The sequence below is a fragment of the Pipistrellus kuhlii genome, unplaced genomic scaffold (genome assembly GCF_014108245.1).
Source record: "Pipistrellus kuhlii isolate mPipKuh1 unplaced genomic scaffold, mPipKuh1.p scaffold_m20_p_2, whole genome shotgun sequence".
In the NCBI taxonomy this organism is placed as follows: Eukaryota; Metazoa; Chordata; class Mammalia; order Chiroptera; family Vespertilionidae; genus Pipistrellus; species Pipistrellus kuhlii.
In genome coordinates this window covers 184602217-184619512 of record NW_023425515.1, presented here as the reverse complement: position 1 = coordinate 184619512, position 17296 = coordinate 184602217, and the positions used below count along the sequence as shown (strand labels likewise).

The 17296-nt window shown below is 39.6% G+C and overlaps 1 protein-coding gene and 1 pseudogene across 24 annotated transcripts in view; one reads left to right on the top strand and one right to left on the bottom strand.

Moving 5' to 3' along the window:
* Positions 1 to 2678: 2678 nt before the first annotated feature.
* On the top strand, positions 2679 to 2818 carry LOC118725165 (annotated as a pseudogene).
* A 6629-nt stretch (positions 2819 to 9447) lies between these two features.
* EIF4G3 (eukaryotic translation initiation factor 4 gamma 3) overlaps positions 9448 to 17296 on the bottom strand; it is a 242118-nt gene continuing 234269 nt past the window's right edge. For all 24 annotated transcript variants that reach the window (XM_045585085.1, XM_045585086.1, XM_036445739.2 and 21 more), the window contains 3 exons: positions 15988 to 16072; positions 13908 to 14054; positions 9448 to 10512 (listed from right to left, as the gene is read on the bottom strand). In XM_045585085.1, the coding sequence (XP_045441041.1) occupies positions 10331 to 10512; positions 13908 to 14054; positions 15988 to 16072 (414 nt within the window). In that variant the 3' untranslated portion in view covers positions 9448 to 10330. The remainder of the gene's footprint in view (positions 10513 to 13907; positions 14055 to 15987; positions 16073 to 17296) is intronic.

Here is a 17296-nt window from a genome sequence, read left to right as displayed (position 1 = left end):
TTAAAGTGTGTCTTGGACTCCTCCAGATTCTGATTTAGTAGACTGGAGTCCCTGAATTTGTCTAATAAGCTCACTGTTGATACTGTAAATTATATATGACTGTTCACTTCAAAGAGACTAATTATTCCAATGCACTGTGTGGTTATATTGGGAACGGGCAATGATGAAAAAAGTATTGCCATCTTTTTGCTGAGAACTAATTAAAAAAACACCAACTTAGACCCAGCAGGTGCGGTTCAGTGGTTAAGCACTGACCTATGAATCAGGAAGTCACGGTTCGATACGCTCCGGTTGTGGGCTCGATCCCCAGTGTGGGATGTGCAGGAGGCTTTCTTCAAATCACCACACATTCCCCTACCCCAAGGCCTTTGCACTCATATAGTCTTCTGTTGGAATGTATTGTCTTAACTATTTCTTTATATTTCTCAGTTTAAAATTGTCTGGCTGACTGGAACAAAATGCGCAGAATCTCAGGTAATCAACCAAACACCTTGTATGCACATATGCATAACCCATGGACGCTGACAGTGGGTGGAGATGGGCTGGAGGGGGAACATTTGTAATACTTTCCACAATAAAGGATTATCTAAAAAATAAATAAAATTCTCTTGCTGAGGAAAGCATTTCTTAATCTCCTAGTTTATATGTCCTCTCAGCACTATCTTTTCAAAACATGAGCCGTATTTGTGTGTCCAACTCCTATTGTAGTTACAAATATCTGAAAATAGAAATTGTTTGGTAGCCGGGACCGGTTTGGCTCAATGGATAGAGCGTAGGCTTGGGGACTGAAGGGACCCGGGTTCGATTCCGGTCAAGGGCATGTGCCTTGGTTGCGGGCATATCCCCAGTAGGGGGTGTGCAAGAGGCAACTGATCGATGACTCTCTCTCATCGATGTTTCTAACTCTCTATCTCTCTCCCTTCCTCTCTGTACAAAATCAATAAAATATATTAAAAAAAAAAAAAAAAAAAAAAAAAAAAGAAATTGTTTGGTAAACTGTTAGGTAAATCAGGTTTGTCACTATTCCAGAGGTCTCAACTCTGGGTCATATTACGATTCACCTAGTGAACTTAAAACACACACACACAAGCCGAGACCGGTTTGGCTCAATGGATAGAGCACATGTATCAAACACAAGGCCCGCGGGCCAAATCCGTCCCGCCAGGCCTTGCAATGTGGCCCGCACCGCGCTGTCATCACTGCACTCCGCTGTGTTTCCATCACAATGACAGTTTATGACTGTTCAGTAAACCATTCGGCCCGCGATTTAGGCTGGATTTTAGATTTTGGCCCCTTCTCTGATTGAGTTTGACACCCCTAGGATAGAGCGTCGGCTTGGGGACTGAAGGGTCACGGGTTCGATTCTGGTCAAGGGCATGTACCTTGGTTGCGGGTATATCCCCAGTAGGGGGTGTGCAAGAGGCAGCTGATCGATGACTCTCTCTCATCGATGTTTCTAACTCTCTATCTCTCTCCCTTCCTCTCCGTACAAAATCAATAAAATATATTTAAAACAAACAAACCAACCAACCAACCAACCACACACACACACACAAAACAACAGTAGGGAGGAGGGGTAGCAGGCCTAATCCCATGATTATGAAATAACTGGTCTAGATCGGGGTCTAAGTTTATATTTTTAAAAATTGTCAGGTGACTCTAACATGAGCAATGCTGAGCACTATTATTCTGTCCTAAAAAGCAGTTAAGGTAGAACAGATATTTGAACTCAGGCAAAGACAGTTTCCTAGGACTCCAGGCCAGAAGACACATATGTATGAACAAGACAAATGTCAGGAGTCAGAAAGGAATCACAGGTAGCACAAGTTCAACTGCAGGGTGGTTGGTTTGAAAATCTCTGAAAATACTGATATTCTGACTCCTTTAAAAGTTTAATGTCCCATTATCACCAAGACTTACTCCTTGGTTAAGCTTGGTAAGCAGTATTTAAAGTGATTCTGGAGGCACTCATACGGTTGGACGAGCCAGATCTTTTTGGAGAAGACAGGAAAGTCCATACGAGTGAGAATGGCCAAAAGACCAGTAAGCAGTAGCACCAGCATTGGAGCACGATCTCCCACCTGCGGTCAGGACCTCTTTTCCACTACAACATACTTCTTCCTCGCTGAACTTTGATAGCCACTCAGGTAATGCTTTTCCCCACTTGGCTCCTCCAATGGCGCATTTACCTCAAAAGCACTACTTTAGCTGGTTTTGATATGCAGTACTCCCATCGTTAGTTAACCTCTGGTACCTTTGTAGACTCTATGTTAAGCTACAGGAAAATGAAAACAAATTGTACTAATGAGAAAGAGGGAGTAGTTCCAATCTTCTTGTTGATAGGATGAACAATAGCATGATTGGAACATCTTTAGGGTTGTGTTTTGAGTAGCAGAGTTATAATAAACTAGAGGCCCTGTGCACCAATTGGTGCATGGGTGGGGTCCCTTGGTCTGGCCAGCAGTTGGGCCTGTCTTGTCCAGTCTGGGGGGGAGGTACAGAAGGGGGTTAGCTGGCTGAGGGAGGTTAGCTGTGGGAGAGCACTGACCATCAGGGTGCAGCTCCTGCGTTGAATGTCTGCCCCCTGGTGGTTAGTGCACATATCAACCAGTTGATGAGTAGTTCTGTCAACTGGTTTTAACAGTCACTTAGGCTTTTATATATATAGATGAAGCATAAACCCCTTGGCAGTGATCAAGGAGACACCTGACTGGTAGTGCTGCTCTTATATCTGTCAGGGGCTAAGCAGACATATAGTTCATCTTAGCTTGATGAACTGTGTTTGTGGTCAGAGCTGATTCATACTTGGGGCACAATAAAAAAAAAAGACATATTTTCTAAAAGTCATAGTATTCCTGTGGAAGTGGATTACTCACCTGGGAAGATCTCCCTTCAGTTAAAAATCAGAATTTAAAATGCTGGAAGACCAAAAAGCAGACGCCAGCAACAGTGAGTTCACTTAAGTGCTCAGATGTTGGTTTCTAAACAGAAAGGCTGATTCTAGGGCAGGGAAAGTACAGGACATGCCTGTGACATCTTGTAATATCACAAATGATATAAAATGAAAAGGATGCAGGAAAGACAAAGGGACATTTGAGATAACTTGAAAGAGCTCCCGAAGCAAAAGCTAAAACAATCTGAGCAAAATAATAAGGTACTGATTTATAACTCAAAGTATAAATAAACATGCAAGTCTGCGATTATATGTAAATTCTAGTTTTATATACATATATACATACAGACATACATGACTGATAAGGAGACGAACAGAAGAGACAAATCTTCCTTGCAAGAGAATTCCAAATAACTTAAACACAGCAGACCACCCTTTTATCTGTGGTTTCAGTTATCCATGGTCAACTGCGGTCCAAAATATTAAATAAAAAATTCCAAAAGTAAACAATTCATGTTTTAAATTGCATGCTGTTCTGAGCAGCGTGATAAATCTCTCACTGTGCCTCTCCATCCTGCCAGGACGTGCTTCATCCCTTTGTGCAGCATCTCCATGCTGTCCACGCTGCCTAATCCTTAGTCTCTTAGTAGCTGTCTCTGTTATCAGATCAACTGCATGGTATTGCAGTGTTTGTGCTCAAGTAGCCCTTATTTTACTTAATAATGGCCCCAAAGCGCAATGATAATGATGCTGGCAATTCAGATATATGCCAAAGAGAAACCTTTGTAAAGTGCTTCCTCAAGTGAAAAGGTGAACATTCTAGAAAATAACAAGGAAAGAGAAAATCATATGCTGGGCTTGCTAAGATTTACAATAAGAACAAACCTGTGGAATTGTGTAGAGGGAAAAAGAAAGTCATGATAGCTTTTCTGTTGCATGCCAGACTGCAAAAGTTACAGCCACAATGCATGGTAAGAGTTCACATAAGATGCAAAAGGCATGACATTTGTAGATGGAAGACATGAACAAAAAACATGTTGGATCAGAAAGCATGAAGTCCGTAAGACTTCAGCAAGGGATCTCCTGAAACAAATGACCACATTTACATAACTTTTATTACACATATTGTTACAACTCTTCTATTTTATTGTCACTGATGTTAATCTCTTACTGTGCCTGATTTATAAATTAAAGTTTATCATAGGTATGCATACATAGAGGAAAAATTGTATATATAGAGTTCAGTAGTATCCTTGGTTTCAAGCACCCATTGGGGATCTTGAAATACATCCCACAGATAATGAGATACTACTCTACATTATCCCACTCCAGGAAGAAAGTGGAGCTTAATTCTCCTCTACTCCTACCTTCCTGGTAGAGTAAGAAAGAGGGGAAAGTAACTCCAGAGTGGAGACCAGCTTAAGGTTAACTATGATGTCATGGATGCACCATGGACTTCCTGGTATAATGAGATGGAAAGGGCTCTTTACTTATATGACCTTTCTTTCTTTTTTATTGATTTCAGAGAGAGGAAAAGAGAGAGAGAAACACTGATGGGCTGCCACCTGCACACCCCCTTCCTGGGGATTGAGCCTAAAACCAGGCATGTGCCCTGTTCGGGAAGTGAACTGGTGACCTCATGGTGCACAGGATGACATCCAACTGAACCACTCTGGCTAAGGCACTTATAATAGGGTACTTCTACCCCCAAACCATAATCCTACTTTAATCATGAGAAAACAAACCAAATTGAGAGACATTATACAAAATACCTAATTAGGACTCCTCAAAACTGTCAATGTCATGGCAAACAAGATAGATTAAAAAAATAGTCAAAGGCTAAGGACACTAAGGATACATGATGACTAAATGCATCATGATATCCTGGATTGCATCCAGGACTAGAAAGAGGACATTGTGAATCCCAAATAAAGTCTGGAAATAATAGCAATGCTGGTTTCTTAGTTTTGACAATGTCCGATGGTAATGTAAGATGCTAATAGGGGAAACTAGAAGAGGGGCATATGGAACTTCATACTTTTCTCTGAAAAATTTCTCCAAGTCTAAAATTATTTCAAAATGAAACACTTATTTAAAAACATTTGGCATATGATCCTCTTTAGCTTGTTCTTCGATGTGTAAATCATTTTAGGATTTGGCAACACAATGTCTTTTTTTGGTAGTTCAAACACTAATAGATGATCATTTTCCCCTCTGGGGGTACATGTGGTACTTGAAGCCAGTACATAAGAATCTCTTTCCCTTAACTATTGAAATATATGGAGATCTAGAGCTCAAACTTCTTGAATAGAAAAAGTGATCTTTACAAGACTAGTGAACTGGGACTAACCAATGAAAGAGGTTCCATCTCCAGGCATTTTTATTTTTATTGGGCATTATATTCTTTACTGAGCAATTTTACTCTCATGACAACTAGGCAGCCTCAAGCTACACAATAAATACCATGTCCAAAAGCGCCTCAATGAAAAGACATACAACCTCAGACTCCAAGTCTAACAACATCTGAACTTTTCTAGGGTACACTCTAGTGTCCTAATTAACGCAGGAATTCTATTTCCAAGGAAGACTACTCAGGTAGCAATAAAGGAGAGGTCAAAATGACATACCCTAGATATGAGTGCTAGGATGTCAGACACTCCAGGACATATACATCAACAAACAAAACAAAAAAACCCAAAAAACCCCAAAAAACGAATTCTCAGGAACATGTTCAGAATTAGTTGATGGTTGTAAACATATTGCCATTATATCAAAAGAAGTTACATTTGAAGAACGAAAATTAAATCAAAGACAGAAAATCAGGGTCTACCCCAGCTATCAGGTCCTTGATGTTGCAAATATGTGGGGCTTGATCATTTGTTAAATACAGAGTGGCCGGATTATTATGATGTCTGAACCATAATAATCTGGCCACTTAAGTGTATTGGAAGTCAAAATAAAAAGCAATGCAATGTATTATTTCATTTACATGGACCCAAGGGAAGAAAAGTAGATTAGTGGTTCCCAGGAGGCTGAGGAGAAGTAGAGAATGAGACTTCTAAAGGATATGGGTTTTCTTTTTGGCATGATAAAAATGTTCTGAAATTAGATAGTGGTGACAGCTGCACAATGGTGAATATACTAAAATTCACTCCACAAGGATGAATTTGCTGGTATGTGAATTTTATCCCAATGGGAACAAAGCAATACAAACAAAGAGAAAAGCAATGTAAAACGTTCCTCTCTACAAAATGGGGACCTGGGGAGCACAGAAGTGGCAATGACACGGTCAAAATGGGAAATGTGGATCCCTATACGACTTTTTTTTTTTTTTTTTTTTTTTTTTTTTAAAGACTAAAACCTGAGTAATAAAAACACAGAATCAGGTCCAAAAGTCAAGGACTATTTTTTTCGACCTTAGAATCCTTTAGATTTGAATGGAGCCTTTTGAAACAAAAAATATTAAAATTCCCAGAATGATAACCTGTTTGGAGAGATTTAATTGCTGCAAATAATCTAGAATGCATTTTAAAATATAAAAATACAACAAAAAACAGATAAAAGATCTAACAAGGGGCACACATGGGAAGGGATGCTGAGGCGGTGTGTGCACCTCTGACTGTTTTCTGCATGAAGAATCTGAGCTTTGAAAGCAAAGGTGGTTTGCTCAGTTATATTCCCTGCATTTAGTACAGACTAGATGCTCTGTAAATATTTAATGAATAAGCCAAGTTCATGATGCAGCTGCAAACCGGCTTATTGGTCTATGCAAATATCTCAAATGAATTTATTTTAAAAACTGGCATCATGTTCTTTTGCTAGAAAAGGAAAAACTCTCATGTAATTTACTAAATAGCTGTAGGTTAACTGGTTTGAATACAGGCGTAAGTAAAGCATCTGAATTAATGGACTAAACCTTAGTTAATGAACCTGTTCTCAAAGCTCCAATGTGCAAACGCCTTTGTGACAGCTTGAAGTACAGGCATAGCAATGCTGGCATGTCACCTATTACTTTACACCCAAACCTCCCAAACCCTGTTTTCTATCCCAAAGCCATAACCCACGATGACTGTGGAGAGGGTAAAAACTATGACAATGTTTTTCAGTTCAGTTGATATTAATAGCTGATATTAGTAGTTGATAATGTAATTTTAACATTTCATGTAAGAAGCAAAAAGATAGCCAACGGTAAGTTTGTAGTGTTATTACACTTCATGCAATAGATGATATTTTAAACATTATTTCTGTTATTGTACTATAGGTATTTATTTTTGAAGCTTTTTCAACCCTGGGATCTTCTTTTCTAAAAACATTTCTTCTCTCATCCATTCCTTACCCATGTCTGCATCTAAAATATTGATGAAGCCTGGCCGGTGTGGCTCATGGTTGAGCCTTGTGAATCAGGAGGTCAGTTCGATTTCCCGGGATGGCACATGCCTGGGTTGTGGGATCGATTCCCAGTGTGGGGCATGCAGGAGGCAGCTGATTAATCTATCTTTCTTTCCCTTCCTTCCTTCCTTCCTTCCTTCCTTCCTTCCTTCCTTCCTTCCTTCCTTCCTTCCTTCCTTTCTTTTTAAAATATATTTTATTGATTTTTCTTACAGAGAGGAAAGGAGAGATAGAGAGCTAGAAACGTCGATGAGAGAGAAACATCGACCAGCTGCCTCTTGCACACCTCCTACCGGGGATGTGCCCACAACCAATGTACATGCCCTTGACCGGAATCGAATCTGGGACCTTTCAGTCCGCAGACCGACACTCTACCGCTGAGCCAAACGCTGAGCCAAACCGGTTTTGGCTCATTCTCTCTTCATTGATGTTTCTATTTCTCCCTCTCCCTTTCTCTCAAATAAAAATATAATTTAAAAAAAAAATACTGATGAACAGGCAATCACTACCACCTGGAAGTCCTTCCTGCTAACAGTAGCCACTGATTTCCAAGAGGCAGTCACCTCACTGCTCTCCCCATACTCACTCCCTATCCTTTACCTCTTGTGAGTGCTGCCAACACTTAAAAATCTACACCACTTGCCCTAACCCGTGCGTCGGCCTGCTGATTGAAGGGTCCCAGGTTTGATTACGGTCAAGGGCATATACTCCAGTAGGGGGAGTGCAGGAGGCAGCTGATGGATGTTTCCCTTTCATCAATGTTTCTAATTCTCTATCCCTCTCCCATCCTCTCGGTAAAAAAAAAAAAAAAAAAAAAAAAAAAAAAAAAATCAATAAAATATATTAAAAGCAAACAAACAAATAAAAAGAAACCCTACATCACTTAAGACCATGGTCAGTAAACTGTGGCTTGCCAGCCACATGTGGCTCTTTGGCCCCTTGAGTGTGGCTCCTCCACAAAACACCATGGCCTGGGCGAACAAGTGGCGTTAGAAGTTTAAAAAATTTGGCTCTCCAAAGAAATTTCAATCGTTGTGCTGTTGATATTTGGCTCTGTTCACTAATGAGTTTGCCGACCACTGACTTAAGAGATTCCTGGACTGGAACCCTGTGCACTTTCGAATCTGGCAGCTGTTACAACTCAGCACACCAGAGAATCAGGTTGCTTTTTCCAACTGAGGAATCCCAGGAAGAGCCGGCAGCCAGACCCCCAAATGGCTTTTCGGGACCCGTGTTTCATGGCATATGCTGCCACAAGACCCTCCGTGCTCGGCTCTCTGCGAACAGCTTTCTGTGACTGAGGCATGGGCTCTGTGGGCTCGTGAGTGGGAGTCTTGTATTGTGTTCAGCTATCCTCTGAAGAAAACGGATTACTGCTACGGAAAATTTTGTCCTTATGCTTCACGAATCTTGCCAAGTCTCTTAATGTGAATATTTCTTCAGAGACGAAAGCCAGAACTCTTTGGTTATCCAGATACAAAATACAGAGGCTGTTTATTTGGGAGGAGCCTCTCTTTCTTCATAAACACATTTTGTAGAGTGATGGCCTATAGACAATGGAGATGGAAAACCATCTATAGAGACTACGGCTTCATGAAAAACAAACAAACAAACAGCACTGCACGCCAACATCTGAAGGAGAAAGAGAAGCCCAAACCACAGTTGGGTTCTATACTCACCAGAATGGCTTGAGTCAAGACGAAGTTGGGGAACAATGTGATTTTCACACATGGGATTGGTTTGTTTTTAACACCAATGCCCACTCTTTTAAAAGTGTAATTTAGCTCTGGTTTCTCTCGTTCTTTAGAAGACATCTTTGGAGGCAGTTGACGATTTCAAAACCAGTAGTGGGAGTCTCAAAGTGACCTAGTGCTCCTGGTCCCCATTCATACAGTGGAACACTTAGTTACTTAAAAATTGCCCTTAGATTTATTTGCTCCCACCCTGAAGGCATTTCTAGTTGATGCCGGAAAGAAGCTTCCCTGGACTTCCGGAGGGGCTGGCCCACAAATGCCCACCCCACCCCAAGCAGCTTGCACTCCCCTCACACACTGTCAGTCTTTCCCTCCCCCTCCCCCGCCCAGAGCGATCTGGGTTAGACAACAAACAGCATCACCCCATGGGCACACATGCAGCAGCTGTCAAAAGGAGAAGTCAGTTTACTGTCTTTTAAACTTGCAATGTTTGCCTTTATTTTGTTCTTTATATTTTGAAAGTGAAAAGAAATAGTATTGAGTCAATTTCTTTTTGTTTTTTTTAAATATTTGTTCTATGTATTTACAAGCCTTATAGTTGCTCTAAAGATTTCAAAAGTATTAGGAGTACTTTTCCAAGGGTAGCACTTTTTTTTTTTTTAAACAATTCTTGGAGTTCTCTGGTCCACAGCATTTCCTTCTGTTCCAAGGTTATGTATGTTTTGATTACTATTGTGATTTTTTTTTTTTCTGAAGCAAGCTGAGAGGCAGGCAGAAAGATTTGATACCAAAAATAAAATAAAATTAAAATTAAAAAAAAAAAATCTTTCTTACCTTGTTCACCCCAAACCTTCTTAAATCTGGACTAACTACTTTGCGTTAAAACAAACGTGAGGTGCATCTGAAGGGGAGGGAAATTTATTTCTCTGCTTTTCTATTATACAAGTTGTTTACAGAAACTGCAAATTAAAAAATTACACTGGCATTTGCAGTCCTTAAAATAAATTAAAAGTTCTCAACTTTTTTTTTTTTTTTTTTTTTTTTGCTAAACAGATGTGTTTTTTTTTTTTAAAAGTATGAGTCCTCATTTAAAAAGAAAAGATTATAACAGAAAATATTTTCTATAAATAATACATGTATTTTGGTTTTAGTGCTCCCGCCCTCAGGTTGAAGTTTACTTTTTTCCAGTACCTTTTTCCTCCATGATCACCTTTTTTCTCTTTCCCCTCTCCCACTCGTGCACACGTGGGGGTTTCTGCGAGAATTGGCCTTGCTGCACTGTGATTGGCGAAGACGTGAAACTTTTTAAAAAAATACTTAAATTGTTTCTTTTGTTTCGTGTGTATTTGAAGTTTTAGTTATCCTCCGATTCCTCTTCTGCTTCCCGGAGCCACGTGAAGAATGCTGTGACAGATTTGAGGGCCACACCCTTCCCATTTTGCTCTGCGGGGTCCTTGCTGCTTTCCCATTTGTAGAAGGCATCCTCGGAGATTACCTCTTCGTCATACAGGCAGTCAAAAAACATCCGTAGCAAATCTGTGAGGAGGTGAAAATAAACCATCTGTTTTGGGGCAGTGTAGTTGTGAAGGAAAGATTGTATTTCTAAGTAATGAATGAATGCACATTAATTCCCCAAGAAAAGAGCATCCGTGACAATTCATTATACATCCTCTTGATAGTATAAATAGCAGAATTGTCTAAAGAATAGGAAAAGATGCAAGCAGTCTAAATTACTTATCCCTGTTGTTCCAATTTGAACTATTTTCTGATAATGCTGAGCTTTTTTTTTGTTTTGTTATTTTTTAAATTATATTTTCTATTGATTTCAGAAAGAAAGGGAGAGAGAGAGGGAAGGGAGAGAGAGAAACATCAAGGATGAGAGTGAATCACTGAGTGGCTGCCTCCTGCCTGCCCCACACTAGGGAGAGAGCCCATAACACAGGCATGTGCTCCTGACCGGGAAACCCAGGACCCTTCAATCCGCAGGCCGATGCTCTGCCCACTGAGCCAGAACAGCCAGAGCTGAGCTGTTTAATGTTATGTAGTTGTCAACGTAAGCACTTTAAAAATTAAATAGAAAATAATTTTTTTTAGCCCCTGCTGTGTGGCTCAGTTGGTTGGAGCATTGTCCCGTGCTCTGAAAGGTCGCTGGTTCAAGTCCCCGTCAGGACAAATACTAGGTTGTGGGCTCAATCATAAGTAGAAGTGGGTGTGAGAGGCAACTGATAGATGTTTCTCTCTCACATCAATGTTCTCTCTCTCTCAAATACAACCTTAGGTGAAGAGTAAAATAATAAAAAATTTAAAAATTTTTTATACATTTCTCTATTTGAAATTATACAATAGCAATATGTTATTTTTACAATATTTGGGAGGAAAAGGCAGAATGTACTTCCTCCCTTCTAATATTATTTTCAAACTGAAAAGTAATAATTTACATGAAAAAATATGGGTAAAAACTTTATCTGTCAACTATTTTCAATGCTCAGATAATCTGGTCAATATTAATTCTCTGTTTTGCTCTCAGAATGGAAACTTAATTTATGTTACTGTTCAAAAAAGGGAGAAAGTTGTTGAGGATATAAAACCCAACAGAGGGTTCTTATATATCCTTGAAAAAAAAAAATTCCTTCCTTGCAGGCTCTTAAAATTCATTTAACGTTAGCTTGCTAATCATTCATATTAATGGAGGGATGCAGTAGAATAAGCAATAATTGCTACTAAATATCAGGCTTGCAATGAGTCATATTAAAATTTCTCTTTAGCCGAAACCGGTTTGGCTTAATGGATAGAGCGTCGGCTTGGGGACTGAAGGGACCTACCTGGGTTCGATTCTTGGTTGCGGGCATATCCCCAGTAGGGGGGTGTGCAAGAGGCAGCTGATTGATGACTCACTCTCATCGATGTTTCTAGCTCTATATCTCTCTCCCTTCCTCTCTGTACAAAATCAATAAAATATATTTTAAAAAATTTCTCTTTAGATTTATTTTGTAATTTTATTGGTTCAAGTAATATTGAAGTCACTTCTTTCTCTAAATCGCAGTTGGTCTATGGGGAAATGGAAAGAAGTGGCTGATTATGCTTTGGTAAGTCTAGAATTAAACATCTCTCCGGGAATTATTGAAGTTGGTAATCAATTTTATTTATTTATAACCATCTCTTAAAAAGTTAGTGTCCTAATCTTATAAGAAAAGGAAGCCATATGTTAAACAACTTTTCAAAGGTGGAGAGAGAGAAAAAGTAGATTCATTCTATTCTTCACACTTAGATGTCTCTCCAGTTATACCCTGAGAAAGATTTGTTTCAATCTTTTCCTTTATCTCCTAGAAAAGTGATTTTCAATCTTTTTCATCTTATGGCACACATAAAGTAATTACTAAAAATTCTGTAGTATACTCAAAAAGTATTTTTTGCTGATCTGACAAAAAAAAAAAAAAAAAAAAAAAAGAGAGGTATAATTTTGATTCATTCATACCAGACAATTATTGTGTTGGCTATTGTCATTTTTTAATTTGACAATCTAACAGGAAGAGGTCAATATCCCTGACTAAATAGTCAGGAATTGAATACTGTACAAAACTCTTGCATTGCCCTGGCTGTTTCTACTCAGTGGTTAGAGCACTGGCCCTCTAACCAAAGGGTCACGGGTTTTATTCCCAGTCAAGGGTGAGTAACTGGATTGCAGGTTCGATCCCCAGCCCCAGTCAGGTCACCGTGCTTGAGGAACCCATTGATCTCTCGATCTCCCCCTTCCACTCTCTCTAGCAATCAATGGGAAAATATCGTCAGGTGAGGATTAACCACCACAAAATTCTTTCTGCACACCAGCTGAAAATCTCTGTCCTAGCAAAGGAAAACTTTGCAAAAGATATAACCCAAGAAGTGCCAAAGATCAATAGCCATATAATATCTACTTTCACAAGTTTCAACTAAATTTTCAAGCTTTAATACAATTCAGTTAACTTACCAATATCACCAAGTTTTAGATGTCAGGTTACCTTATTTGTCTGATTAGCCAGAATTAATCATAACCCTTATCTGAAAACTAGTCTAAAATGCCTTACTGACTTTGCAGGATTCTGAAGAGTATCATTCTCTTTCCTAATTAAGACCTGTTTCACCTAAGCCAGCTTGGCTCAGCGGAATGAAGGGTCCCAGGTTCAATTCCGGTCAAGGGCACATGCCAGGTTGGTGGGCTTGATCCCCAGTAGAGGGCATGCAACAGCCAATCAGTGATTCTCTCTCATCATTGATGTTTCTATCTCGCTCTCCCTCTCCCTCCCTCTCTGAAATCAATAAACTATACATTAAAAAAAAGATCTGTGTAAAAAAAAAAGTGAAATTTATATAATATGCATGCTAATATGGAGATGCCCTAACCCTGAATCGTCCAGTAGGGTAGCCACTAACCACAGTGGCTATTTACATTTATATAAAATTTAAAATTTAAGCCCTAGCCAGTATTGCTCAGTGGATAGAGCGTCAGCCTGCGGACTGAAAGGTCTGGGGTTCGATCCCCAGTAGGGGGCATGCAGAAGGCAGCCAGTCAATGATTCTCATCATTGATGTTTCTATCTCTCTCTCCCTTCTTCTCTGAAATCAATAGAAAGGTATTTTTTAAAAATTTAAATTTAGTTCCTTAGTCACAATAGGCACATTCAAGCGCTCAACTGACAAGTGGCTCATGATTGCTATAATGAAAGACACAGATATATTTCCATCATTGCAGAAAAAATTATTAGCCCTCTCTAGAGTGAGGATTAAACATCTAATTTAAACTAGTTATTATTTTCTCACAAAAGTCAAGTACATAAAAAATGTAGGTTCATTGAAATTGTCGGTTATTTGAGTTTTGTTACCAGGAATTCCTCTATTACCCCTGGTAAAGCTCACCCACTGGATGGGTTAATTGTAGCAAGACATAAACTTACTGGCAGGTTGATCAAGTTTGACTATTGATGCTTGTAGTGCATAAAGTGCTTGCAGTTCCTTCTCTGTGTCCGAGTCTAGGTACTTGAGTAAGATCGGCACTCTCTGCTTGATAACAGCAGTGTCCACTCGGAAGGTGGAACAGTCAGCTGGAGGTGACAGAAGAACTAAGCATTACATTTAAGGAATTAGCACACAGTCATTTTCAAAGTCTGAGCCATTAAGACACATCTGACTCTATAAGAAGAGAGGAAGCAAGGAGATCCAAGGCTACAATTTTGAAATTCAAAATGTTCTGAAATTCTTAATGGGACATTCTTTCCAAAATAATGAAAGAACGGAGGGGTGATGTAATCTGAGTGTTGGGTTCCTTCAGCAGTTGTGTACCCAATTCTTTATCTTTAATCACAATCAAACAGGTACAGTGGTTTTATCTCTTTCTAAACTAGAAACACAACATCAGAAAGGAAATTAGATTGAGAGTTCATGTAAAGCTTTTCAGAAGGGTAAAAGAATTAGAACCGCGTTATTATTAATTATAGGAGGGTGAGGGCTGTCAGTGGCAGACAACATATCTGACCTGGGCCTTTCGGGGAAAGGCACAACTCAGGGGCTGAGGAACGCATCCCCAGAGCCAAGAAGCATAGCTTTTATTTCCTCTGTGAGTTGGCACAAGGACACAATATTGTTTTTTAAAAGCAGCTTTTATGTTTTCCAAACTGATTTTTATAGTGCCAAAGTCTTATTTCCATAGGTAATGTAAATTATTTAAAAATTTTTAAAATCAGGACTTTCTATTTAGCTTGTTGTTTATTCGTTAAAGAACATAGAAAAATCTTAAATTAGAATCCTGAAGCTGTCTTCTAAAACGATAAAGAGAAAACTAAAATTCTGAAAAACTTTGGAGTTGAATTTTGCTTTCCTATTTCAGTGATACAAATGTGGATTTCGGAGGCCAAGAGGATGATCTTGTTGAATACTGTTAAATATTACAGGCAGCTTGGAATATTTAGGGTTTCTACCATTCCTTATCCTATCCATCTATGAAATTCATCAACACTCAATGAAATTGGCTTATATAAAGTAAATATAAAGCAGAAGCAGCAACTGGTATTTCTTTCCTCATGTATGTAGTTATGTAAAACCAGAGGCCGGTGCACGAAGATCTGTGCAAAAATGGGCCTTCCTTCCCCTGGCCGTCTTGCACACCTTCACTCCGGCTTGAGCTGCCTTTCCACCTTCCTATGCTGCCCAGAGGCGTGGAGCAGCTGGGGTGGTGCAGAACACCTGCGGCCACTCAGCGCCTGTATATGCAAATCAACCCACCATCTTTGTTGGGTTAACTTGCATACTTGCTCCTGATTGGCTGGCGGGCACCACAAAGGGACAGTCAATTTGCCTCTTACTCTTCTATTGGTGTAGATGGCTTTTCTGTTGAGATTAGTCCCTGACTGATATTAACAGGTTAAAAATATTCAACCTAAAAAAAAAAAAAAAAAAAGAATATTCAACCTGGCCTGGCCAGTGTGGCTCAGTGGCTGAGCACTGACATATGAACTAGGAGGTCAGGGCACACATCTGGGTTGCAGACTCAATCCCCAGTTGGGGCATACAGAAGGCAGCCAATAAATGATTCTCTCTCATTACTGATGTTTCTCTCTCTCTCTTTCCCTTCCTCTCTGAAATCAATAAAAACATATAATAAAAAAAAAAAAAATCCTCAATCCGTTCATTTTAACTCTTGAAAGAAAGAAGCCAGGCTTTGAGTGTTGGAAGTGAAAAGTAAATTCATAAATTTGAATGTGAATTAGAAAAGCCACATGCAACACAGTATAAAACACAGTATAAAACCACCAAAGGCATGCAGTAAGCTGCTCAGATCTGGGGCTCTTTGCAGGCAGGGCAGCTAGTTGCCACCTGCTTGAGACAGCTAGGCACTGTAGACAGAAAGGTGTGCATCTGCACAGAAACTGAGCTACATAGGGCAAGTTTTAAAGACAATGTAAACTCAGGCCCAAATCAGCAGTATTGACATAGTGGGGATTTCAGATGTTAAATTTTGCCTTTAGAAATGTTACTTACCTATTATAATAGCTGCTTTACAAACGGCTGTCATTAAAGCTCTAAGGAATGTAGGTGAACTCATCTGGCTTTCATCTAGATTAGCCTGATATCAAAAGTAAATGGAACAGTTTAAAGGTACGCTCACACACCAGAGAAATCAATTCCCCTAAACTAGGTCCCATCTGGCATTGAGGGCAGATGGGTTACATTCAACATTCTTGCAAAAATCAATCTTCTGATTCACTGGAAAACACTTAGGCTATTGTCAGTTCTGTTGAAAATGTTCTAAGAGGCAGTATTTCATTTTTAGGGGTGTCACTGCCCACCTTTGCTCATTCCATTATACAGTGCTGTATACTACATACATTTGGAAGTGCAATGATTTAAAAACATTTTTCTGCTGGGGCCGGTTTGGCTCAGTGGATAGAGCATCGGTCTGCTGACTGAAAGGTCCCAGGTTCGATTCCGGTCAAGGGCATGTACATTGGTTGCGGGCACATCCCCAGCAGGGGGTATGCAGGAGGCAGCTGTTCGATGTTTCTCTCTCATTGACATTTCTAGCTCTCTATCCCTCTTCCTTCCTCCCTGTGAAAAATCAATAAAATATATATTTTTTAAAAACCAAACAAACAACAACAAAAAAACCCCCAAATTTTTTCTTCCTCAAAATATAACCCATACTAAGACGTTATCCAAATCTATAAATTCAGAAGAACTATACCACCACCACATTGTATTTTAAAGACTACTTTTTTCAGTAGTGTGCAACTCTTCCTAGGTGTGCTAACACAGCTTTTTACCTTAATTTTAATGTGGAATTAGAGATAAATCTCAAGTATTGCCTCAAACAAATCCTTCAGGTGGTGGTGACAAAATTGTTACTCTTTTATAAGATGGCAAAAAATGTACTTAGAAATATGCTAAATAAATGGGCCCTCAATTTGTTTTTTAGTTTATTTCTCTTAAGATCTTATTTTTCTTAATATCTTCTTGCTATAAAACACTGTCCTAAACCAGAGGAGCAGCAAAAGAAAATGATAAACAAAAGGAGACATCTCCTAGGCAGGTAATTTTCCTTCTTTTTAGAAAAGCAAGCAAGAATTTGACCACAACAAAATATACTTAGGGCAGTGAAACAAGGAAGGGCATAGGAGAAGCAACAGGAGGCTCTCGGCTGGGCTGCCTGGGCTCACTGGGAGGACAGAGAAAAGGGGGGAAGAGGCCCCTGGAGACAAGGTCGGGAGGTTAGCCTGGAATGAGCTGCTGCTGCCCAATGTTCCCCTGGTGGCAAGTCTCATGGGGTCCCTTAGGGTTTAGAGGACGCGTG